This window comes from Perca fluviatilis, chromosome 13 (assembly GCF_010015445.1).
Source record: "Perca fluviatilis chromosome 13, GENO_Pfluv_1.0, whole genome shotgun sequence".
In the NCBI taxonomy this organism is placed as follows: Eukaryota; Metazoa; Chordata; class Actinopteri; order Perciformes; family Percidae; genus Perca; species Perca fluviatilis.
The window spans coordinates 25,233,528-25,259,431 of NC_053124.1; the positions used below are offsets into that span (position 1 = coordinate 25,233,528).

General features: G+C 40.1%; 1 protein-coding gene across 3 annotated transcripts in view; it reads right to left on the reverse strand.

The window, feature by feature from the left end:
* Window positions 1–1,311: 1,311 nt before the first annotated feature.
* Window positions 1,312–25,904, reverse strand: part of myo1g (myosin IG) — a 60,647-nt gene continuing 36,054 nt past the window's right edge. For 2 of the 3 annotated variants that reach the window (XM_039820607.1, XM_039820608.1), the window contains exons 23-26: window positions 24,778–24,882; window positions 24,002–24,115; window positions 18,506–18,663; window positions 1,312–3,623 (exon numbers count right to left, since the gene is read on the reverse strand). In XM_039820607.1, the coding sequence (XP_039676541.1) occupies window positions 3,461–3,623; window positions 18,506–18,663; window positions 24,002–24,115; window positions 24,778–24,882 (540 nt within the window). In that variant the 3' untranslated portion in view covers window positions 1,312–3,460. Of the gene's footprint in view, window positions 3,624–8,940; window positions 9,234–18,505; window positions 18,664–24,001; window positions 24,116–24,777; window positions 24,883–25,904 lie in introns of those variants that run through there. The other variant, XM_039820609.1, reaches the window with a different exon arrangement.

A 25,904-nucleotide genomic window follows, 5' to 3' on the forward strand; every position in this document is an offset into this window, starting at 1 on the left:
AGAATCTCTGATACAACAGTCAGCACTCAAGTTGCATTATGGGAAATGTAAGCATCAGAAAAAATTACAGTGTAATTACAATTAAAGTGTTGTTTCTGGTTCTGCTTCATCAAATTAGATTTTCTTTAAGCTAAATTAGAGTACTCTTTTAAAGAGACACTATTTAACTTTTGCCAGACAGTGGCCACCGTGGCAAGTGACAAACATAAGATAAATGCTAAACTGTTTAGCAACCAAAATTGTATCCACCTCCATTGTATTGAGGCTGAAATCTCACAGATGTCTCAAAAGATTGGGAAAATAAAACCAAATATATCTGCATACTAGACGCCACAATAGATAAGTAAGAAAATATGTTAGTTTTTTATTTATTTTTTATAATTTGGGTAAAACTTTAAAACATTTCTTTGACTGTATGTTCGACTGCATTGAACACCTTTGCACATTCAAGGTTTTTAACTTCAGTCTTCAGAAATCCTGTAAAATAATGTCTGCAGCGTCCGTGTGTGTTTATCAACTCGCTGATCTGATCCAGAGGACACCAAAGGGAGAAGAGAGGAAAGAGCTTTTGCGTCACTGAGTTAATTTTTTCTGCTGCTGTTAAGAAGACGCCACTTCCTGCAGGGTGGAGAAGTGTAACATACAACTGAGACTTTAAATTGACTATTTGTACAGGAAATCCTATTGATCACAGAACACTGAGGATCCTGACCTCTTCTATTCATATTTTTGTCTTTAAGATACAAGATTCAAAATCTTTATTGTTTAATATGCTGCCATGTTAGAAAACGTTCTTTTGATTGAAGGCAGAGTGTGTGTGATGTGTCAGTAGCATGAGTTTTGTATATGTATTGCATTGGGAAGGGAGGATTTGTTGTATAATGACTTTTTACCCAGAGGCACTCTGAACCTTCTTCCTGATGGTAATAGCTCAAAGCTTTGGTGGAGGGGGTTGGAGTTGGATTTTCTTTCCACTGCTTGTATAGAAAGATCAGATGGCTGTTTTTGTGGAATGCCCATGATCTTAACGGCTTGCCTGGCTATCCTAGCCAGCTTTCTCTTGCATTTGTTTGGTAGGAAGCTGTACCAAGATGTGATGTTGAAAGCGATGACAGACTATCAGTGACTGGTGTACTCTGGATACAATGGCCTGTCTCACTTCAAATCCGTTAAGCCTTCTGAGGAAGTTAGTTTAGTTTTCATTCAAAGCCCCAAAGCACATTTGAGAAAAAAAACATTTAATGATTATATATATATATATATATAGCCTGGTCATTAGAGAGAAATTAACACACAGAGAGGTTGCTTAAGTAAATCTTGAATAATTAATTTTATTTGTTCTTACTTCGTTTCTTGTTCCCCTTTTTTATTACTTCTGACATGGCATAATTGTCACAGTCTGCCTTTTTTGAAGGAAACAGCATGAGACAAGGCACAAACAATAGTTCTCATTTAATAAAATTTAACTCAATGTACAAAAATATATCTGGAATGTTTGGTCTTGTTTTTTTTGCATTGTAATGTACAATTTGTCATTCCAAAAGTGCATTTACTTCTGTTTTGTTCCATCTTGTCTTTAGAAAATATCTTCAAATATCTTATGCAACATTAAAAGCAAAAAAAGTATCATAGGTATGGACGGCAGTTGTGTCCGGAGTCTCTACAGCGACATAACATTCTTTCAGAATTTCTCTATAGAGAGCCGAAGTCACGCCCTTCTACTTCCAGTCCATGGGACCTTCATTCTGAAAAAATATGAACGAGAGTCAATGGAGAGATAACAATTATTTTTTGATCCCGTTTGAATTGAGCCATGGACAAATATGATGTTCGTCAATTTAAAACATTATTTTTCAACCGAAGAAAGTCTCTGTTTATTGTTAAACTGTTTAAGTATAAGACTGTGAAAATAAGCAATTAGAAAGACTACACACTTCAATGTCTGACGCAGTGGCGTAGGCAGAAATAGTATTTTGGGCGGGCCAGTACAAAAGTGAGTGGGCCTAAAAGACGTAGAAGGAGCAAAAAGGACAATCTGAAAAAAACAGCAACGATTTTACCTTCCAACATACTGCATTACAACGGCAATAACAGTACTGTCTCCAACATGCTCAACCAACAAAACTCAGTCTAAAAAGTTTGTACACAACAATATAGATAAAAACCTGTTGATTTGAACCTTTTCAGGCTAAAATATATTTGCACCGGCAGAACCAGCAGCATTGGCTTTGCACAGCACTGTTTTAAAATTAACCATTTTATTGCACAAAGTGGCAACTAATCATGAACCCAAACAGCAGAGAAGGCATCTAAATGACATACTGCATGACATAGAATAGCCTACATCTGACAAAAATCGCACATGTAACATATCCTATCCATATGCTTCAGGACTATAGTCAGATCACGAGCAGCAAATGGCTACCAGCAGTAAAAGAAAATCAAAAAATGAAAACTTGTAGCCTAGTCTTGTTTGAATTATAAAAGATATATAATGAAAAGTGGCCAGCAAGGCGCCAAATCTTAGACACTGTACCGAGTCCACAGCAGTGACAGGATCAAAGAAAACTAAAAACGACGTCACTCACAGATAAGTTATCTTATTTAATGTGGGCAAAACACAAACGTGTTTCAGCTAGAAGCCATCATCAGTGTTCATCATTTCTTACTAAATAGGAAGGTTACTAGGTTACTTAAATAATAACGCAAGAAGCATGAAACACGCTTTACTTAATGTTACCTCGGTGAGGGCCTCCTCTCACGCTGATGGGCTGTCAGCTCCGCTGGGGAAATGTCTGCACATGCTGCAGAAAAACGCGTCCTTATTTACACTGGATTCCAGCCACGAAAACTGTCCATACCAATTTAAAGAGAAGCCATTGTTGTCGCGGTAACTTTTAACAGTGCATTGCTTAACACATCCATGGTACATTGTCTAAAAAGCCAGCTAGCTAACATTAGCTGCTGAAGGCAGCCCGGAGAGTCTGCCGGTTGTTACCATAGCAACCATCTATGTTCCAAATCTTCCTAATTGTTTGATCCTTAGAAGAGAAAACACATTAAACACACACAACTAGTTATGTTACTATTTCTATTTTTACATACATTTGAATATTTTTCATAACAAAACTAAAAAATAATTTGCCTCTCCCCGTTCACTACCGTTCATATTTTTTCCGAGTTAAGGTCCCATGATGGCCACCGGAAGGGGCGGAACTTCGGGCTCTCTATTTAACATTTCAACACTTGGCGAGGGAACATTGTCCTCCTGCAGCTCAGAACTAAGAAAGCAGCCATTGCTCTGGGTTAACACTTAATACTTAAAATATTTAAACAATCTTTGCTAGTAAATGGTTGCTTTTCAAGGCAAAGTTTGAGCGACCAGTTCCCCAAACCCAGAGCTGCAGTGGTCTAGTCGAGGTCCTGTTGTTGCTGTTGTTTGGTGTTGTCGGGCGGACTGTTAGTTAGCGGGGACGAGCAGGACGAAACCATCTCGGCTCTTCTTGAAATCTGCATTGGTCTGGCCCGGCCTGGTTTCTACGGTGACACTCTTTAGTTTTCCACGCATGTGAACCTGCACGGCCGAAGGGCAAACCTTCACCGGAAAGTGGACTTTTCTTATACTGAAAGAGAAAAAGACAAAACACACATTTTTGTATTACTATATTTTGAAAGTTTATTCCCACAACCTCTGAACTTTGCTTTCTCCACTACATGCCTTTCCATTCCTATTTCCTTAATCCTCACGTTATTTCCTAATCCCAAACTAACACTTGGGCCCCCTACACGAGAGACTTTGTGGTATTTCCAAAATATGTATGCATATATGTATGTCAAAGAGTTCAGTGCACTGATATATGACATGGAATGCAGTAATTGAAAATAGTGACCTCGTTTCAACTTTTGCTACAATTCTGAAACCAAGTTGCTTCAAGATAGATATTATTGGATAATTAAGTAAGTTTAGAGTTTCTTTAAAATCACCCACTTAATAATAAAAGAGACATGCTATGACACGAAGATTGGCTTTGCACTCAAATGTTTGTATGTTATGCAAAACAAAGCATTATACGTAGATGTTTTCAAGGAAAATAAGCTTAAAAACAAAACATCACAACAACATATACACCGCAGGTAAACTCTGGTGGATTTTTGAGGACTATGGTTAACTGCTCCTCAGATCTCTGCAGGGTAAATCCAGACAGCTAGCTAGACTATCTGTCCAATCTGAGTTTTCTGTTGCACGACTAAAACAACTTTTGAACGTACACATGTTCCACCAAAACAAGTTCCTTCTCGAGGCTATTTTGCAGAGGCACTAGGGCTCTGTCTGGCGCTTAGCGCTGCCCATGACGATTGTGATTGGTAAAGAAATGCCAATAAACCAGAGCACGTTACTCTCCCATCCCGGAATGCTGTGTGGACTAGCCAGACCCTCCTTTGCAGTGCTGTGGAGGAAGGTCTGACAATGCAAGACTACAACATCTCTGACTCAGGGAGTCAAAACGCTGAGTTGTGTTTGAATGCCTTGAACCATCTTTAACCCTGAAACAGCTCCTCATGGATGCGAAAGACCTGCAAAATGAGAATTTGTCTCATTTCATAATGTGAAAATGTACCCCAAAAACATATCTGGAAAAATTCAAATGGTTAATTAAAACAGTGAGTTTGTTATTGACCACTTTAACCTCCACTGTTGGTTGATTTCGACTGATCACGGTCACATCCAGAATGCAGGAGCACCCCCACACACACACACACACACACACACACACACACACACACACACACACACACACAATCCCTCTGCTGACAGCTGGGACAAAGAAAGTGTGGCTCTGCTTGCTCGACAGGCCGGTATCTGCACAGTCAGCTGAAGATGATCCAGTGTGAAGTCACAGCTTCCTCTTGGCCCTCGGGGATCCTGCAGCCTCAGCCTGGCTGCGCCGGCGACCCCACAAACACAAGAGGGCCCGGCACACGGCTCAGTCTGAAGTGTGCATACAAAGAGCCTTGTACTGGTTCCACCTACGTCACAGCCATAGGCCCAGGAGACTATGAGTGCGTGGTTGATATTTCCATTTCTCTTATGAATGTATACCGATTGTTGTCTGTCTATCCGTTAAGACACTTTGTTTGAACCCAACATGAAGGCTTTAAAAAAAGCAGATGCAGAACAATATTTGCCAACTAGCTAATTGTGGAAGCCTTTGAATGTTGATAATGTGACTGATAAGCAGAGCTGGCTCATGCATTAAGGCCACCAAGGCAACTGTCTGCCTCCTTTGGCAAGAACAACCTACCGCTTCAAACTGCTAGTGTCCTATTCTCCCCAGACTGACTAGTCCTCTTCAAAAACACTGGCTGAAAATCAGATGAAGTCCCACTTTTAAAAGGTGACTTAATTTTAAGAATATTACATAATGTTTTAGCTGTTATGCAATCGTTCTGGCAATCTGGGTACAGTAGAAACACACACCAGGTGAGAGCATCAGACCGACTACAATCTGAGATTAGAGACAGGACGGAAACACCACACTCTAAACTTATTGAATATACACTGAATAATAAAACTGCTGGGTCAAGCCCAGTCAGACATATTTAGTTTAACTAACTGAATAAACAACAATCATACAAACAGCATGGAAGGCACAAGGTTTTGTTGCTTTTGATGAAATATAATTTTGCCACGCAGGCTTACAGTCTTTTTACTAAGTCTAATGACTAATGTCATGGAGCTTTTCTTGAGCTCAAAGAGATGAAACTGATGTTTTTCTCATTTAACTCTCGGTTACAGCAAATAAGCACATTTTCCACATCTGGGGGGGCCAGCTCTGTCACTAGAGGTTTAACAAGGTCTTTATTTGCGGGATCCTCCCTAAATACATATGCAGTGAGGAGAGAGGCGCACCTTGCAGACACTCGCATAAATGACACGCAAACTGTGACTCCAGCCTGATGCATCTGCTTGACAAATACAGTCAGACGTGTGTTTGGGGCAGAATGCGTCACATCTGGCACAAAAGCCTTGGTGGATCTGGCCTTCTGTCTCTTTCCTACTGGGTATTTGGTATCTACATGAGACACATGACTAGCAGCAAAGCAGATAATTGGCATATTCAGAGAGAGAAAGAGAGTTGAGAAGTTGCTTAATAAACTACATTAAACCATAGCCAAACATGAACCACATGCATAAGACCGACTAAACCCAACCTGCAACCTGATAGTATGTCAGGACCGGCTTGTTCGGGTCAAGATAGTCTCGCTTTGCCAGACCATACACACGCTGCGGAGCGGAGGAGGGTCTGGCTACTCCTCACAGCATTCTGGGATGGGAGAAAAACGTGCTCTGGTTTAATGGCATTTCTTTAAACCAATTACAATCGTCATGGGCGGCGCTAAGCTCCACACGGAGCCGCTGCAAAATAGTCGTGTGAGCGAAAACCCAGATTGGACAGATAGTCTAGCTAGCGGTCTCAATTTACCCTGCAGAGATCTGAGCAGTTAACCATAGTCCTCATAAATCCACCAGAGTTTAAAATTCCAACAAAAAAGAAAGCGGAAGGAAACGGAAATCAGCAAAAGTACATGCATCCGGCGGAATTTCCTGAGGCGCAGGAGCAATCCCGAAAGTGGAACGTCAAGGACATAGACTAGGGTCAAGATAACGGAGGTCTAAGAGAACAAAGATAAGGCTCACCCTGCAGATCAGTGGGGGTAAATAACAATTTTCTTTTGAAATCATCATAACAGCAGTTTGTGTTAGAAGCTGAAGTATTTCAAGCTTCCTACACAAAACAGCCTGTTTAAGCTGCTACATTATATGCTTTCTTACTGCTAAAAGAATGTTTCTAAATCTATGGCGCCGTTCATCATATGTCAGTCCAACAGGTGTGGCCTTGCTCTCTTTTTTCCACTTGGCCCCTCATCAGCCTCAAACCCCGCCTTGCTGAACCCCCTAAACCACCTGTCCTGTCCCACTGGAGCAGTGACACCCCTGACACAGAAACCCACTGACCTCCACTGGGTTCTGATTTTGTGTGCGATACAGATCTCATCATACCGGCTACCGCCAGTGAAACCCAACACCAGCAGAGTGTGTTGAAAAAGGCCTCTGGCTGCGCCTGAGGACTGTGGATGATCGGCTGCGAAGACCTGTGGTGCAGCTTTCTGCTGCTGAAGACTGGTGGCTGAGATTGTCTGTGATTAAATACAGCCGGCTATCACTCTTCAAACACAGCCGGGCCATAAACAGGAGCCATTATTGAATAAAATGGAAGATATGTTTAATTGCTGCAGAATTTATGCTCAACGCACAGTACAGCAACCAAAAGTGTTGTGGCTGTGATGAGTTTTTCCAAGACTATCCTCACCCAAAATAAACAACAGCATCTGTCATTTCTTAAAATCTTTCTTCAAAGACAAAGGTGGAAGTAGCATGACGTTGTTTAAGTGCTGCCAAACCTCTCAGGGAGGAGGTTGGGGTGGAGGCTACCGGACACGGCGGCTTGCATTCGGTCTCCAACCAACAATCAACATGTTTTTAACCATGACCATGATCGTTCCCTGACCATAAGAAGAAGTTTTAGCTGCCTAAACTTACATGAACCCCGCCTTAACCTCTGAGGTGGCTCACATGAAAACAGCACTCACAAAATACCTGTTTCTTTTTTTAATTTTAGTATGAGGACTTGATATTTTTATTATTAATAATAATAATAATAATACATTTTGTTTGTTGGTGCCTTTCAGGACACCCAAGGACACCTTAAACACATTAATAAAAACAATAATAGAAGCACAACAAATTATCAACATTAAAATCCAATAGTAAAAAAATCAAAGGTATTCAACTAGTTAAAAAAATTAAGTCAGTAAAATCAAGGTGGATATGGTATGTTGGGTATGCCAATCTAAACAGATGTGTTTTAAGTAACTTTTTTTCCATTCAGAAGAAAAATAGTAAGAAATAAGACTGTGTCATTTAAACCTTTTTAATTCCTTCACAGCTGCTATCACCATTTTTTTAATTAATTAAATTTGCTCGGGTCGAACTAGAAAACAATCACGAAGCTTGATTCCTATAAGCAACGCTACAGATGTTCTCAGCTATCACGAGATGTGCAAATGGAAAACTGTTCATATAGTGCTTATTTTACTTGGCTCTGCAGAAGCATGTAGAGTGTAATGTAAGAGTCTCTTTTGCTGTCTGAAAACGACTTATTGCCATTTAAAACTCAGGAAAATGCTGTACTGTTGCGTACTAAAATGCATTGATTCCCCACTAACAAACTGGATTGAGAAGATCGATATCACTCTCATATTTGTGCGGTAAATTTAGCTTAGGCTCTGTCAAACAGTAACAAAATCCACCTGCCAGCACCTCTAAAGCTGAATCATTAACACGTTATGTTTAATCGGTACAAAAAGAGTGTGAAAACGTCAAGTTGTGGTTTTATGGTGGGTTTTTCTTGGCTGCGAGCAGTAACTTCTAGTTGTCTGGCAACTGCTCAAGCCAAGAAATATTTCAGCACATAACCACCGTAAACGGCCGACGCATTGGCCATTTTACACTTAAGTTTTTGTACAGCTTAAACAACAGAGACATAACATGTTAGTTAGTGAGCTTTAGAGGTGCTGGTAGGCAGATTTTGTTATCGTTTAACAGAGCCAGGCTAGCCGTTTCCAGTCTTTATGCTAAGCTAAGCTAACCAGCTGCTGACTGTAGTCTTATATTGAAAGGACACATATGAGAGTAGCATCCATCTCCTCGTTTAACTCTAATAAGTATATTTCCTAAAATGTCAAACTTTTACTTTAAAAAAAGTAATTATAAGAGGAAGCCATCTCATGCTCATCTGTAGTTTTCCATCCATCAGAGCCCCTCCCCTCCATCCCACAGACCCCCTTTCATCCCTCCCTCTCCACCAGACTTGACACCCACTCGTCAACACAAGGCTGTAATTTCCCCTTGCAATCTTAATTATAAATTCCCCAGCTGCCTGGCAACTATCTCTGGGGCAACAGCAGCATCTGCAGCCCCGGCAGCGGAGGCAACGTGGGCCGAGGTCACTTGAGTTCTCGGTGTGAGGTGGCGGCGAGCAGACCATCACAGGGTTCGCTTTGGCGTCCTAGTGTTTGTCATCCATTAAAATTACCATCACCGTCATCAGAAACAGTGGGCCTATCTCAACCAGCTGCACCCTGCGTCTTGAGTCTCCTCAGGGGGCATTCTGAGGGAAAAAATGAGTCATACTGTAACAACAGCAGAGCTAATGCATGAAGAGTGATTTCTATAAACGGTGCAGACATGCTTTAAGATGCAACACTATGGTCTCATACATGCACATGGCGTGAATCACAAATGTGTGTCATCAAGTGTGATGTAGTTTAGCAGCATGGGCTTCAATGATTTCCTCAGTGCTGATTATTTCTGAAGACCACCAACCCATTTCTGAGATAAAAGCGAACAGTGAGGGAGCCGATCGTCTCATCAAATTGATTATCAATAAAGGAAGACGGTCGATCGCTATCAGTGGTTATTATGCAGCAGGAGCATTGGACCTGTTGTTAGTGATGGTTTTTGAACTCATCATACGGGCCCAAACATCTGCTGAGTGACAACTCCAGGAAACATGTTAGGGCTGGGCGGTACAGTTTATCGACTTTTTTAATTATATTGATATATTTCCAAACAACATGGGATGGGATGAGACAATTCCCTTCATATTGATATACTGTAGTTGTAGATGTTGCGTTACATAACCCGTTTCTCCCGTAAAGTCGGGATATATATATATATATATACATAGTACAGGCTACGCATTCAATGCATTTTAGATTCTTCAAAGTAACCAACCTTTGCTTTTTTATTAATAAGGGAAAAACTTCCACTAATTAACCCTGACAAAGCACACCTGTGAAGTGAAAACCATTTCAGGTGACTACCTCATGAAGCTCATTGAGAGAACACCAAGGGTTTGCAGCGCTATCAAAAAAAGCAAAGGGTGGCTACTTTGAAGAATCTAAAATATAAGACATGTTTTCAGTTATTTCACACTTTTTTGTTAAGTACATAATTCCACATGTGTTCATTCATAGTTTTGATGCCTTCAGTGAGAATCTACAATGTAAATAGTCATGAAAATAAAGAAACACATTGAATGAGAAGGTGTGTCCAAACTTTTGGCCTGTACTGTGTGTGTGTGTGTGTGTGTGTGTGTGTGTGTGTGTGTGTGTGTGTGTGTGTGTGTGTGTGTGTGTATATATATATATATATATATATATATATATATATATATATATATATATATATATATATATATCTCGCCATTCAGCCTAAAAGTACCAAGATATGATATTTGCTCTAAACCCTAAAACATGTGCCTCTTGAGATAAAAACTGCAATTCTTTTTACAGATGAATTGCTGTGTAGTATTCGACACTACAGTAGGGTGAGGAATGAAAAATATTGCTGAGGAATCCATTTGTTGCACTCTGAGGTGGTTTTAAAGGCAGCACGTGTGCGCCGTCTGAATCCACAAAGAGGCCTTTTGATGCTGGTGCAGTTTTGAGGTCAATCGCTGACTCTGTGAGTGTGCCCAGGAGGCTTTGAGATGCTCGAACAGAAAGTCCCCGAAATTTAACAACCAAGGCACCAGTCAGAATGGCTTTATAAAATCTGCTCTGCCACGGCGGAGTGTCTTTGATGTAAATGTGTGGGAATGAGCTAATCGGGAGAATATTATGTAAAGTATTCACTGTTTCTGAGTCTTTCACTACACCACCAATCCCATCACACTGCTAAATCCTTCCTCTACATCTGCCTGGACCTTTGTACATGGTACATACAACTGATTTACATATGAAGGGTTGGTTAAACAGAAAAAAGCTGGTATGTTGTTCCCTGGCAAAATACCGTACATAGCTTGTTAAATATGTCAGACTTTACTATGTGACCTTAGAATGTAATAATGTTAATTTAGGCATGAAAACTGTGACTCATCTTATCTTAATACAGGCATTTGGTCATGACATGAAAGATGTATACAGAAAAACACTGGTGCCAGCTCTACTTATGGATACTGAACTCTGATGTGCTTATAAGTGTCATGGAAATGTGTGTGTTAGGGTAAAAACGTATTTGAACTATTCACACACGTGCTGATGGCAGTCATTCACACTCCGCAGACCGGCTGTAATCAACGGATTCAGGCACAACACGTGCCAGCTGTATGAGAACAGATAGAAATAGGTCAGTGTTAATATATACTATTTATGTCCACCTGGCTTAAAAGCTGTTGCCATAGTTACTCCCAGGGGTGGAGGAAATATTCAGATCCTTTTCTTAAGTAAAGTACTAATTAAAAAGTTAAAATATTCTGTTACAAGTCCTGCTTTGAAAACGTATGTAAGTATCATCAGGAAAATGTACTTCAAGTATTAAAAGCAAAAGTACTCCCCTGTGACTGTTATACTATTATATTTTATATAATTTGATTATTATTGCTCACGCATTAATGTAAAAGCAGGATTTTACTGCTTTAGTTGGTCGAGGTGGAGCTCATTTTAAACTATTCGGGATAGGACTGCAACTAATGATTATTTTCATTAATCTGCTGATCATTTTCTCCATTAGTCGATTGATAGTTTGGTTTGTAAAAATTCAGAAAATAGTCACAATTACCTAGATTCTAAAGTGACACCTTCACAATGTTCGTTTTGTCCAACCAACAGTCCGAAGCTCAATATGATTAACACAATGCAAAGGAAAAGCAGCAAAACTTCACATTTGTGAAGATGGAACCATGAAATGTTTTTGCATGAAAAATGACGAGTTGACAATTGATTTTCTGTCAATCGATTAATCGACTAATTCTTTCAGCTGTACATTTTCATATGGTTTGTGTACAAAAATCTTAATTTGTGAAGTAACTAATACTGTCAGATTAATGTAGTAGTAAAAAGTGCAGTTTCCCTCTGAATTGAAGTGGAGTTGAAGTATTAAGTGGCATGAATAGAAAATACCTCAAATTTGTATAAAGTAATTGTATAGTATAGAACTTGAGTAAATGTACTTAGTTACATTGCACCACTGGTTCCTCTCCACACGATCAGCAATGCATGAGCACTGATCCTGAGCCGTGTATGAAACCAAAACTAAAACCAGATCAGAAGCTGTGGGGCAGAAAAAACATGGAAATAAAAAGACAAAACAGGGGACAGGAAGTGAGTGGATGGGACGAGCTGACCGAGGAGAGTTCAGAGCACAAGCTGCTTCTCCTGTTGCTCCGGCCGAGAGATGAACACATTGAGGACAGACACTGACAGAGAGAAAAATGGGAAGGCAGGGAAACAGAGGAGGCTATTTCAAGAGCTTTGGATGACGCCTTTTACGACCTAAAAAGTGAATTCAGACTAGAGAGGGCCTTCACTATCCGACAAAACTGCTGACGTCCACGGGGTCAAAACAAGAAAGTCAACAAGTCCTTTGAGAGCAGTGACAGGTCACAGTGAGTCTTCGGTCATTAAAGCCACATCACAAGACCGCTCACATATGCTTTGAGGTTAATGAAATCATGTTTTTTTCACTCCTCGTTTTCTTGCTTCTTCTATGGAAAGGGAGGGGGTGACCCAGAAGATTCCTATTAATGCAACGCCGTCCCAGGTCTTTCCATATTCATAACTGAAAGTGCTGATTTAGAAAATGCTGGAGAAGGAGAGACGCTTGGAGAGGAAGAGACAGTAAATGAAAATAAACTAGAATTAGTTGTATGCCAACCAGTCAAGTTGCAGTTTGCATCCATGTCTGTCCAGACTCATAATATATGTAATGAAGACTTTAAAGCGATTTGATAAAAGGTATTAAGTGTATTTTTTGGCAAAACATGGTTGCTTCACACACATCTTCAACCCGGCAGCACAGAAGATGTATACAATCACAGCAGTTTCAAGGTGGGCACCCAAGATTAGTGTCACCAATTCGGTATCCGACCAAAAGTTTCCCCTTCTGTTCCTGAGGTATGGCGTTGAATAGCGGCCAGAAAAGCATTTTTTTAAGAACAGTATGATGTCACAGTGAAGTTGACCTTTGACCGTTTGGATATAAAATGCCATCACTTCATCATTTTATCCTATTAGACATTTTTTGACCGCCAAAATCGAATCAGTTTATCCTTGACTCCAAGTGGACACTGGTGCCAAATGTAAAGAAATTCCTTCTAGGGGGTACTGGTTATATCGTCTTCACAAAAATGAGATAGATGTACGGATGACCTAGCCTCTGGCCACGGCACGGAGCTTAATAAAAGGCAAGAGGAGAAGAGTAGCTGTTTTGCCCACGAGTTAATGAAGTGGCATTTTATAAAATGTGAGGTGTTAGCAGGTCTCCTCGAATCACATTGGATTGGAGGATTTCACGTATACACACCCGAGGGCAGGAGGATTCATTTCATTCATATATATTTGTACTTCAGAGCGGGGCGTTCGTGAAATGCACTTTCCATCTGACCCCCAGAACAGATAATCATACCACCAGACTACCTGAGAAGTAATGTGAGGAAGCATTTTGGATTCGACACCATAGATGGCAGACTTGTAAATAAAGATAAGGTTGTTTGTTGACTTTGTTAGCTTCTGTAATGCAGCGGAGGAACCATGAATAAACACAACAACATACATTCTATAATACAGGTTAGGATTCGGCTATGCGGGTTGCATAGCTCGTTGAAACTAATAAATACTTAAATATGCCATTTTTGACATATATTTGACTTGGCAAAGAAATTGCAAAACAATCAATGCAGGGACAGGGGATAAGAACTTGTCTTTGTGTTGTAAATATAAACCTTTACATGCATTTTTCATTTCAGTGTATGTTTTAAGATGGCACAACAGTCTCTGACCGTGATCAATAAGATAATAAAATCCCCCAAATTGCCTTTTAAGTAAAGAATCCTCCTCAATCTTTTAAGGCTGGGGCAGATCATACCCTAAATCCTTCCTTTAGCCCACTCATACTCTCCCCAGCTGTCCCAGCAGATGGTCCACGAGTCCAACCCCCTCCAAAACACACACACACACACACAACCACACACATGCACACACACGCACACACACACACAGAGTAAACAGACACCACATACCAACAAACACGCCTCATTCATGCCGACAGCTCAGACCCAGGTGACAGGAAGAGAAAGCAGGAGAGATGAGGGGATGAGGGTGCATGCAGGAAGGAGGAGAGGGAAAGACTGAGCTCCACTGAGAGAACAAGAGACAGATGTGACATGACAGAAAACCAGACAGCTTGTCTTTGCTTGTCCTCGCCAACAACACAGAGAGGCTTTGAAGTCAGACTTTACCTTGTGCCTCCAACTCTGCCTTAGCTGACCCAGTTTTGTACAACTCACTGTGCCACCAAACACTCCCAGACTCCCAGACCCACACTCTTGTGTTTGATTTCCAGAGATAAGAAAAAACACAATCACTCCATTGACAGTTACCTCCCCTGACCAACCTCCAAACCTCATAAACTAAAAATGACGTGCGCGTGACTCTTAAAGTCTGGGATCTCATTTCCTGACAGAAGGAAACACAAGAGAAGTGTGTTTGTGTGTTGTCATCCTCCTCATCCCTCCCTCCTCTTCCCCCTCACACATGCTCACACACTTAACAGCTCACCCCTGACTTTGTCTCATGAGCAGAGGTTGCGCCCCCCCATCCATTCACTGCAGATGGTGGCACAAAGACAGACGGAGAGCTGAAACTGATTCCCGATGGTCAACTTTCCTCTACGACGTTCACCGCACCCCGACCAGAGCCATGCAGCTGCCCCCCACCCCCCCAGACCCAGACCAAAAGTCTAAGACTCGTAAAACCCACAAAAGCCTCACCAGAGATCTGGGATCAGCTAGCTGAACATACACACAGAAAGACTCATAAAAGTGGGAACACACACCCTCATGCGGCTGCCGTCTGCCGGGCCTCTGAGCTGCAAAAACAAAATAAGTGACTGGAAATGAGAAGTACCATCACACTGATGTGAGTGAGCTGACAGCTCATTTCATGTTTTATCTCTACATACAGACCAGAAATCCCATAAAAACATTAACTGGCTCTTGACTATGAATAAGGCTCAACTGATTATTTCTTAACGGGGTTTCTTATAAACATCACCTCTTAGTATAACACAATACAAGTCAACAGAACCATATAAATAGAAATTATAGCCTCAAAAATGATCATAAAGTTGTTAAAAAAATAGCTCTCTAAAACAGTTTCAACAAAAACTGAACATTATGACATTTATGAATGTATGATTAATTGCAGGACTGTTGTATTAGACTGCATTCATTCTAGCTAGGTGTACCTAATAAACTGGCAACTGAGTGCATGTCACGACTATGGCTGCAACTGCAATCGATTTTTGCTATTTCCTGGCATTTTATAGACGAAACTAATTTTCGGAAAATGAATCTGCAGATGAATTTAATGAAAATAACTGTTTCTAAAGCTTATTACAGATAGTAATGTGTGCATTATGGCAGTATAGGTACATATGTGTGTGGGTATATGAAGGGTGTAAAACTATGAATGGTTGTGTGTAATTAAGTATGTGTAAGTATCTTTAATCGTGTTACAATACATGATGTATGCTATATTCATTTTATTATGGACACTTGAGCTAAAAAAAAGACCCAAATAAACAAAATGAGACGCTAGTTTGTTATTTCGTGACTTAAAGGTGCCCTGCCACACGTATTTCATTACTTTTTGGTAATGTCTGAAGTTCTACCATGGACTAACATTTTTTGTGGAAAAAATACCTTGGTTACCTTTTTCAAGCCATTCTAGCGTGGTATAGAAAGCCTGCAGGAAGACTCAGCTCGATTTGTGCCAGTTCTCATTAATATTCAACGAGCTAAGCTGCTTGACTTTGATTGGCTAACAGCTAGCCAATGAGAGCATGGCTATAAGCATCCTTTACCCAGCGCAACTGGCCGAGCTCATGAATAGTAATGAGCTCAGGCAACACCACGTCAGACTGACCAGCTTTTGTAATTGGCCTGATTTCTCCGCTTATTTCTTTTCGGTGGCTAGAGCTGACAAAGGAGGTAGCAGTTCATTTTCACATTCACAACATAACACAAACACATATGGACCTAACATATTTCAAAAAATGCAAGTAAAAACGGTTTTGTGTGGCAGGGCACCTTTAAGTATGTAATTCGTTATCATACTTATGGCTGAAAGCTTCAGAAACACCAAGTAATTGGACTTTTTTTTCAAGAATGGGCCTTCAAACTCCTTTTTGAAGAATAAAACCCCAAAATAATGAGTCCAAACTATAAAGTAATTGAAGTCTTTGGTGGACTTTGGCATAAGTACAATGAATTTCCACCAGACGAGCTCCACAGTGTGTTTGTTTGTATCTCTATGTCACTTGTTGTGGTCCTGGCAGGATTTGGAGGATTAATACTTTGGGAGACCAATCACTGCAGACTGGGTGCCCTCTCAGCGGGCCGTACTTACAACAACACGCACGCACGCACGCTCACACACACACACACACACACACACACACACCCCCAAAACAGTCTGCTGTGTGTGAAATTTTGTGCCATTTAAATGAAGTCTGTCAGAGATGAACGCGGGTGGATGTGAATCAGGTTTATAAACAGCGATGACAAATCAGGTTCCGAGTGATAAATGTGGTAAATGTCAGCGTAACTGATTCATTTCACAGCAGTTATTTAGAGCGGGGTGCAGACACCGACAACTATGACAGTGATAAATGCCAAGAGTATGATTTGTGAAATTGCTTTGGTTCTAATGAAAACCGGTCTTAAAACAAACAAACAAATGATCAGTAGGAGCAAAAAAAGTTCCAACCTTATTTATGTTTTCTTATTCTGTATTTTTGTAAGTTTAAGAAAATGTGTTTAATAGACAAATGTAGTATGGTAGAGTTAGTTTTAAGTTGTGTCTTACTTTTTGACTTTTTGTTAAAAGGGTAGCTGTAAAATGTTGTAGCTTCAACCGGCACCTTTTCAGTAGAAAATATTTATGCCAGTTTTAAGAAAACTGTCTGCCCAGTGCAGTGCCCACACAGTAGCAGTAGATAGTAGTAATGTCACACCCAAAACAACCAAAACATGTCTCAAAAGCGTATAATTCCTTCCACCAGCAAATCAGTTATCAAACATTTTACTAATGACACAATGAATGATAAAAACCAACAACAGGTGGCAATAAAGTGCATGCACAACTGTAATATGTCCATAGACTTATTATAAAAACATGTATGTTACAGTTTAAATGTGTTCCAAGTTTAAATGTGTTTGTGACAAATAAAATTTATACCACTTTAATTCTTCTGTTAGGATTGGAAGAATTGGTGTTTGTGATTGAGCTGGAGTGAGAAATAGAATGAATGAAACTGGACTGCACACAAAATTTGCGCAGTTTGGGGTTCACTATCTTGCTCAGGGTCACTTCGACAAGTGAGACCCTGCAGCTAACAGACAACCCGCTGTGTCAATCATTTCGACAGTTGTTTTCTATGAATGCTTTTGATGTCAAATTGTTGAGAAATGTTATCCGTGGTCTGGTCCAGGTTGAGCTTTAAAGCCTGAAACACACCAAGCCGATAATCGGCCGTCGGACAGTCTGGCGAGGTCAGTGACTCGAGTCTGTTCGGTGTGTTCTGTGCCATCGTCCGTCTGAGGGGCTGTCGGCCTTCATTTTGGCCGACCTGACATGTTCAGTCGGAGACAGGGCAGTCGGGACTCATCCGGAAATGGCGAGCGGAATGAGCCTGACTAGAGTTTCTCAAAATCTAACGAAAATCTTTTAAACTGACCTTTGTCGATCTGAAATGAAGACAGATTCAGCAACTGCATGGCCTATTTCTCGCTTAAAATGTTCTCAGAAACACGTTTCAGTGAACTATTTTAGTACAATATGAGATCGTATTCTGAACGAGCCGCCATGACCATTCTTTGTATTTCCGGAGAAAACAAACCGATGTGACGCGTTCGTCCAATCAGCTGCCGGTTTTAATTTCTTGGGCAACAATACAGAGTAGCGCCGCCTGCTGCTATGGAGACGTATTATGTTTCTCAAGTCGGTGTCGCCTCAGTGTCTTCCGAGGCAGTTTTTTGGACCTCGGGGACCCGACTGATCATTCCGACTGGCTTTTCTATCGACGGTCGGCCGTCTGGTTGGTGTGTCTCGGCTATTAGGGAAACTGAACATGGAATTTAGCGATAGTATTCAGCTTTAGCGTTGGTACTAGTAGTCACATCATCACAGGTGGGGAGTAGTGACTGTGTCGACTCAGAGAAATGTCTTTATAACCAGAATGGTAAGTGTGAGATTTCCCTGAAACTATCGAAGCCTCTCAGGCTTTCAAAGGTAGCAGTGCAAACAGAGAAGGAAGCCACAGGATAAGCGATGTTCACCTAGTGAGGAAACAAAACTGTGTCTGGTTGTGTGAACTGACCGTGTGAAGTGGTCCACCAACGATCCCACCAGCTCCCCCACTCGGTCCTGGTTGGTGCACAGCTCCCCTCGCTGCAAACACAGCAGGACATCATCCTGGGAGGACGTGTGTAGCGCCACCATCTGGTCAACCTCGCTGGTCACACTCAGTCCCGTGAACTGTGGAGAGAAACAAAACCACAAAGTCAGGGAGTATTGTGACTTCTTATATCTCTACCATCTTTATTCATCTACAGCAAAAAAGGGTCAGTGTTGCTTCCATAAGCATCACTTAGATTATTCCACAAAAGAAAGAAACACTACTGAGTAACAGTGTATTACTGATAGTTATTTACATAAAATATTGCAGGTTATTAAAGTGGTAATCCATGAGGCTTTGTTTTGTATTTGTTGAGCTTTTTCATCTCAGCACTGAAGATCAGCTTCATCCAACATTCTTGGTAACGGTTTCAAAATGTTTGTTTATGGCGGTTCCTATGGCTCATGTTTACTACCTAGTTGCTCTCCTTTTTTTATCAAAAAACAAACTTGCTTCCAATCACTTCCGTACAACAGCAGTGGAACATAACTAATTTAATGAACTGTCCTTTATTTTCTGTTACTTCATACTTCTACTCAACTACAGTACATTCCAGAGGGAAATATTGCATCTTTGCTGATTAGGATTATGTTAACATATGAAACCTTGTTACACATCAAACTACCCTAACATTACATAATGCAATACTACTATACTTAATACTTCTACTGTTCTTTTACTTAATATTGAATGCAGGACTTAAATGCAGGTTTAAATGTTGCAATACTACTTTTAGTTTAGGAAGAGACCTGAATACTTCTTTTACCCCTGCTGTAGACAAGACCTGACTAAAGGCTGAATGACAGATATTCAGCCTTTACATACTGGAGCGCTGGAAATTAATTTGTATAAAAATGCCAGGAATTATCACGTCAATGTACAATACCTGTGAATCTAATACAGTACAGTATATCCTGGATCAAAAGTCACGCCATGAATGAAGCCAGTGGATTATTGCTGCTCAGAGTATGCAGGGGGAGAGAAAATCGGCCTGCGGTGCACATGTAGTGGAGGTGCAGTGAGGGGAAAGTCATGAAATGTGATCCAGTTGGAATAATGTACAGATTTACTGTGACTGGTGGGGGAAGAATTCAATTCAATTCAATTGTATTTTATTTATAGTATCAAATCATAACAGGAGTTATCTCAAGACACTTTACAGATAGAGTAGGTCTAGACCACTCTCTGTAATTTACAAAGACCCAACAATTTCAAGTAGTATTCAGTTATTTTACTGGAGTAAAAGTAGCAATACTACTAAAAATACTCTGTTACAAGTAAAAGTCATGCATTCAAGATCTTACTTAAGTAAAAGTACAAAAGTATTAGCATCAAAATATACTTCAAGTACCAAAAGTGAAAGTACTCATTCACTCAGTTAGTGATTGCATTAATGTTTTCATCACTTTAATGTTGCAGCTAGTAAACGTAGTAGAGCTATTTTTAATTAATTTATGGACTTCCGGTTAGCTTAACCTATAATAATACATCATAATGTCTTAGTTGATTTCAATGTTGTATTAATGATCTGAATATGCAGACTAACTAAAGCTGTTAAATAATTGTAGTGGAATGAAAAGTACAATATCTGGCTACAAAATGTAGTGGAGTAGAAGTATAAAAGTAGCATGAAAAAAGAAATGCCCAAAGCAAAGTACGTCAAAATTGTATCTAAAGACAGTACTTGATCAAACGTACTTAGTTACATTGCACCACTGACTGTGACTGAAGGAACGAGAGCGAGAGAAGGTGTTGGAGAAAAACAGAAGAACAGTATGCATTAGAGATATACAGACAGAGAAAGTGAGGTTGGTCACAGATGTTAGAAAGGGAATGGAAGATGGACCGGATTAAGCCTCTTAAAGCCCCCAGCACACACTGGTACAACCTGTGCCTCCATTGTTCAGCCATTTATTGTTCAGAAATTTATAGAATCAGAAAGTAAATCAATTTAAGCTGCAAATTGTACTTTTTACAAAGATGTTATGTAAAAAGGACAGAGTCACTAAGTTCAGTTGTCTTGTGCGACTTTGTTTGTGATGACTATCTGTTTACAAAAAAAAGTCCATTCAATTCAGGAAAAACACTGGAAACCGTCACAGTTGCGCACAACACTGTTGTTGTTGTTGTTGTTGTCACATTGGTTCATCAGTTTGTGACCTGGGTGACATTTCAGCCTTCATCGCTAAAGGTCAAGGGTCTGGTGACACAATGTGAGGACAGAGCTGCGTTGCTTCTTCTCTATTCTCTGTATCTGACCTGGATAAGACTCATCCTTCACCCTGAGCAGCAGAGCTTAATGGCATCAGCTATCTTTAGCTGCTCTGCTGCTGCATAATGATGGTTTTTAACCCTCTGGCATGTTTTGAACTCCCTCTCTCTGTCTCACTCTCTAAAACCACTGCTGGACGTCCAGCTGTGCTGATTCATTATGTGTTATGTAGGTGTTGTTGGTCTTCACACAAACCTTCAAATGAAAAATAAAATGTACATACAGTAGAGGACAGACCTGTACCATCTGATCACCGTTTCACTTAAAACTGCGAATGATAGATTCTGACAATAAAAGAGATTTGAGTATGATAACAAACAACAGTGAAATGTCATGAAGTAGACACTGACTCATTTATACGTCATGGTGTGCAGTACCAGTGGTAAATCCAGAAAAAAAATCCCCTCAAAATTCCCCCCACCATAAGGAATTTGCCGAACAAATAACATTTGAATTACACTTACATTTATAGTTAACATTATACTGGGGTTAATCAGCTCTGTCCTGCAATACACAAACACCCAATGCTGTTTCTTTAATTCTATATTTGTGTGAATCATCAGCTCATTTAGCCAACACATTATTATTTTATTTTATAATTTTTATTTTATTTTATAATTATTTTTTGCATATTTTTTATAGCTAGACACATTTACAGATCAGCTACAGACAAAACAGACAGAGTTTATAGCCAATTTACAGGGTTAGCATCAGGTAATTAGATAATGCTAGCTAGATGTAGCTGAGAAAATCTGTTCCCGACTGTAATTTCATCCAACAAAGTCTGCCACCGTTATTGTAAGCTGCAAATGTCCCATGCAAAAAAACTGAAAGCTTACTAATGGGGCTTTTACAAATGCCCCCTAATTGTTTCCGGCTACTGTTAATCTGTTAAAAGGAGCAGTGTGTAGAATTTAGCGGCATCTAGGGGTGAGGATAAAGAATTCCTCACCCTTCCCTTTCCAAGCATGTAGGAGAACCTACGGTGGCCTTCAGGTAAGGTAAAGGCTCTCTCCATAGTGTTTGGGCTACTGTAGAAACATGGCAGTGCAACACTCAGTGGAAGAAGACCCACTCCACATGTAGATATGAAGGGCTCATTCTAAGCTGAAGAAAACACAACAAAACCTAAACCTCACACACTGCTCCTTTAAATCAAGTCCCTGCTTTCTATAGGTCCCTGCCCAACATCTTCCATCAAACCATGGAAGAAAATCATGATCTCAAAGCTATTTCAAGAAGGAACCTTGAAACATCTGATTAAATAAAGCTGTCATCTACTCTCTCTTCACTTTCAGCCTTGTGTCCTTTAGAGCTGACAGCCCTGTGAGATCCCTGATCCAGTTTCTCAGATCGGGCTGTAAAATGAGCCAGGTTCGCCCCAGACAGCAAAAGTATCTAAAGCTAAGCATATACTGGATGTCATAGCACGACCACAGCCTCACACACCACATAAATACACATAAATCCACATTGACCTCTTTCCAATCGTGACACTGCAAAACACATATCACAATCATAAGTCTCTTTGAGTCAAAAGGAGAAGGTGTTCCTTCACTTATTGACAGATGGCAGTGACCCGGGGTCAAAAATGATGGAATATGTGTGTGTGAGAGTAGAGGAAGTGCACAATTGAGAGGACAGAGTAAAAAGGACAGCTGGGATAAAGTACAAGGGGTCTGACCCACATTCCTGGTAGCTGTGAGGAAGTGGAGCTGCTACTTAGTGCTGTACAGTGTGTCGGTGCCCTTGATTATGTTTTAGGTTAAAGTTCAAGGTTAGAATTAAGTTTTAGTTAAAAAAGCACCGACCAATTTTACATATTATTTTGTATTATTATATATTAGAGACTAAACGTTGTTAAAAGTCCCATGGCATGAAAAATTTCACTTTATGAGGTTTTTTAACATTAATATGCATTCCCCCAGCCTGCCTACGGTCCCCCAGTGGCTAGAAATGGTGATAGGTGTAAACCGAGCCCTGGGTATCCTGCTCTGCCTTTGAGAAAATGAAAGCTCAGATGGGCCGATCTGGAATCTTCTGCTTATGAGGTCATAAGGAGCAAGGTTACCTCCCCTTTCTCTGCTTTGCCCGCCCAGAGAGTTTGGCCCACCCATGAGAGAGAGACATCATGGCTTTCAAACGAGCAAAGTGGCAGTTGGTCAAGGCCACACCCCCACCCTCCACCTTGCCCCCCCTCTCTCCTGCTCAATAGCTACAGACACAGAAAAGGCACATACTAAGGAAAGCTCATTGTGTTTTCAGTTGTTTCACACTTTTTTGTTAAGTACATCATTCCATATGTGTTCATTCATAGTTTTGATGCCTTCAGTGAGAATCTACTATGTAAATAGTCATGAAAATAAAGAAACACATTGAATGAGAAGGTGTGTCCAAACTTTTGGCCTGTACTGTATAACACTGGCATTATTTTATCTTTATTTTACTTTTTCACTTTTATCAACAAAACCCTGAAGAAAGCAAAACAGCGATAGATAGATAGATAGATAGATAGATAGATAGATAGATAGATAGATAGATAGATAGATAGATAGATAGATAGATAGATAACTTTATCTCTCTGTTCCACACACATATCTCTGTTACCATTAGTCTTGTTAATACCTTGATGTAATTTGCCTTGTATGAATATGAATATTAGGGTTATTTGTATGTTATGTTGTGGGTATTATTTGCTGTCTTTTAGTCTCTGCTGGCTGTAAAACAAATTCCCCCCCACCAGGATAATAAAGTTGACCCTTATGCCTGAAAATTTTTTTAACCACTAAAAACACAAGAAAGTGCCATATTAATGCATTTTATGTATCCTTTATGTAGCCAGGAAGGTCCCATTGAGATAGAAGATCTCTTTTTCCAGGGACTCGTGGGTTACCTATTCCTCCATTGCAATGAACATGAATGAACTTGCGATCTCTGGAGACATCACTAAACATGCTCGGCGAATGAGGCTCCATGCTTACACTGCTTTGCTTGTTGAAGTATTATTGTTGAGAGGAATGAACTACACTGGCCGTGCTCAAAATATGAAACTAATTCAAGTATGTTGATGACTGTGGAGTGCTATAGCTTTAGATTGGAGTGTGAATGTACGAGAGCATGCATGCATCTCTCATGTGAGTACTTACAATGTCTAAGGGAAGCCTCTTCAAAACCTTGTACTGTTTATTTGGCTCTAATTTGTAGACACACTTGTCTGTGATGAGCAGTCCTCGGTCTGTGCTTTTGTTGAATCTATTCACCTGAGAGAGCAGAGAAGGGGAAGAGAGAAGAAGAAAAGGATAAAGCTCCATATTTGTACATCTTCTGTAGGATCTTTCGGGTTATCACATATCTCAATTCAAAAACAGGTTTTCCTTGTGGAGCAGCAAACACATAACAAAATTGTGATAAATAGACAAAGGCTCTGGTGGGTTTGTCAGTATTGGAGGTTGTTTTATTTCACTTTATCAAAGCCTGCATATCTTCAAATATACTTTGGCTCAAGCTGCATTGAGAATTTAGTGGAAGCCCTCTCTCTACAATCCCTGATAGGGAAAATATGGCCATTATTATCAACAGGGAGATGACTGACTATTTTTTGTTGAGTCACAACAGGCAAACTTTAAAAATAAAAAAAAGGATATCTTAAAGGTTAAGAACATTGTAGGAGTGAATTTATAGTCCAGTTCCTTTCATGATTAATCCTGTTATGATGTTTTATCTCGTTTCTTTATAATCCTTCCTGAGAGGGTATTCACCCCTGGAACATTAAATGAAAGACGAGCCGAGAGAAAGTGTGAGTGGGAGGAACACAGCAAGTGAGAAAAACATCCCAAAGCTGAAAGGGAGCAACAAAAGAAAGAAAGTCGTTGTACAAAACAGACATTTTCATTTCAGCATGTTCTATTCCCACATACGGTACCTTTCTACAGAAGCCAGAGAAGAGGACCTGACTGTACATGTCTTTGTTCCTCAGGTCCTTGGAAACACGGATGAAGCTGGAGCTGGTCTGAGGGCAGTCTCGCACCTGCAGAAATTAAAGACCTGTGTTATTACAGGAAGCCACTAGCTACAGTACGATGGTATAGGAATGTATCTCATCGTTAAAACTCTGGGTGACCTCTCTCAGCCTTTTTTTTTATGACTTTAATTCCATAAGCAGCAGATCAAAGCTCGTGGCCTCAGGCTGCTGAAACCAGACACGGTGTTTGACGTTCCCTAGGAGAGGGAGCAGGGCGGCTGATACTGGAGCTAAACTGCCTGATGAGAAATACAGTCGGGGGCTGCTAATCTAAAACCGTGTCACAGTCTCCCTCCTATAGAGTGGAGCTGTCATAATAATGTCCTTATGTTTATTGGACCATTTCTACTAAGAACTGTGTTGCAGTCACTAAGTGTGTATTCAGTGAAATTCCAATGAAAATGTTTACTGGAAATATACAGTACAGGCCAAAAGTTTGGACACACTTTCTCATTCAATGTGTTTCCTTTTTATTTTCATGACTATTTACATTGTAGATTCTCACTGAAGACATCAAAACTATGAATGAACACATATGGAATTATGTACTTAACAAAAAAGTGTGAAATAACTGAAAACATGTCTTATATTTTAGATTCTTCAAAGTAGCCACCCTTTGCTTTTTTATTAATAAGGGACAAAATTCCACTAATTAACCCTGACAAAGCACACCTGTGAAGTGAAAACCATTTCAGGTGACTACTTCATGAAGCTCATTGAGAGAACACCAAGAGTTACCAAAAAAAGCAAAGGGTGGCTACTTTGAGGAATCTAAAATATAAGACATGTTTTCAGTTATTTCACACTTTTTTGTAAAGTACATAATTCCATATGTGTTCATTCATAGTTTTGATGCCTTCACATGAGAATCTACAATGTAAATAGTCATGAAAATAAAGAAACACATTGAATGAGAAGGTGTGTCCAAACTTTTGACCTGTACTGTATATAAGAAGTATTCATACTGAACAAACCAAAGCATGTGGTCAAACGTATGCTGGCATTCCAATGCTGATCAACAATGATAT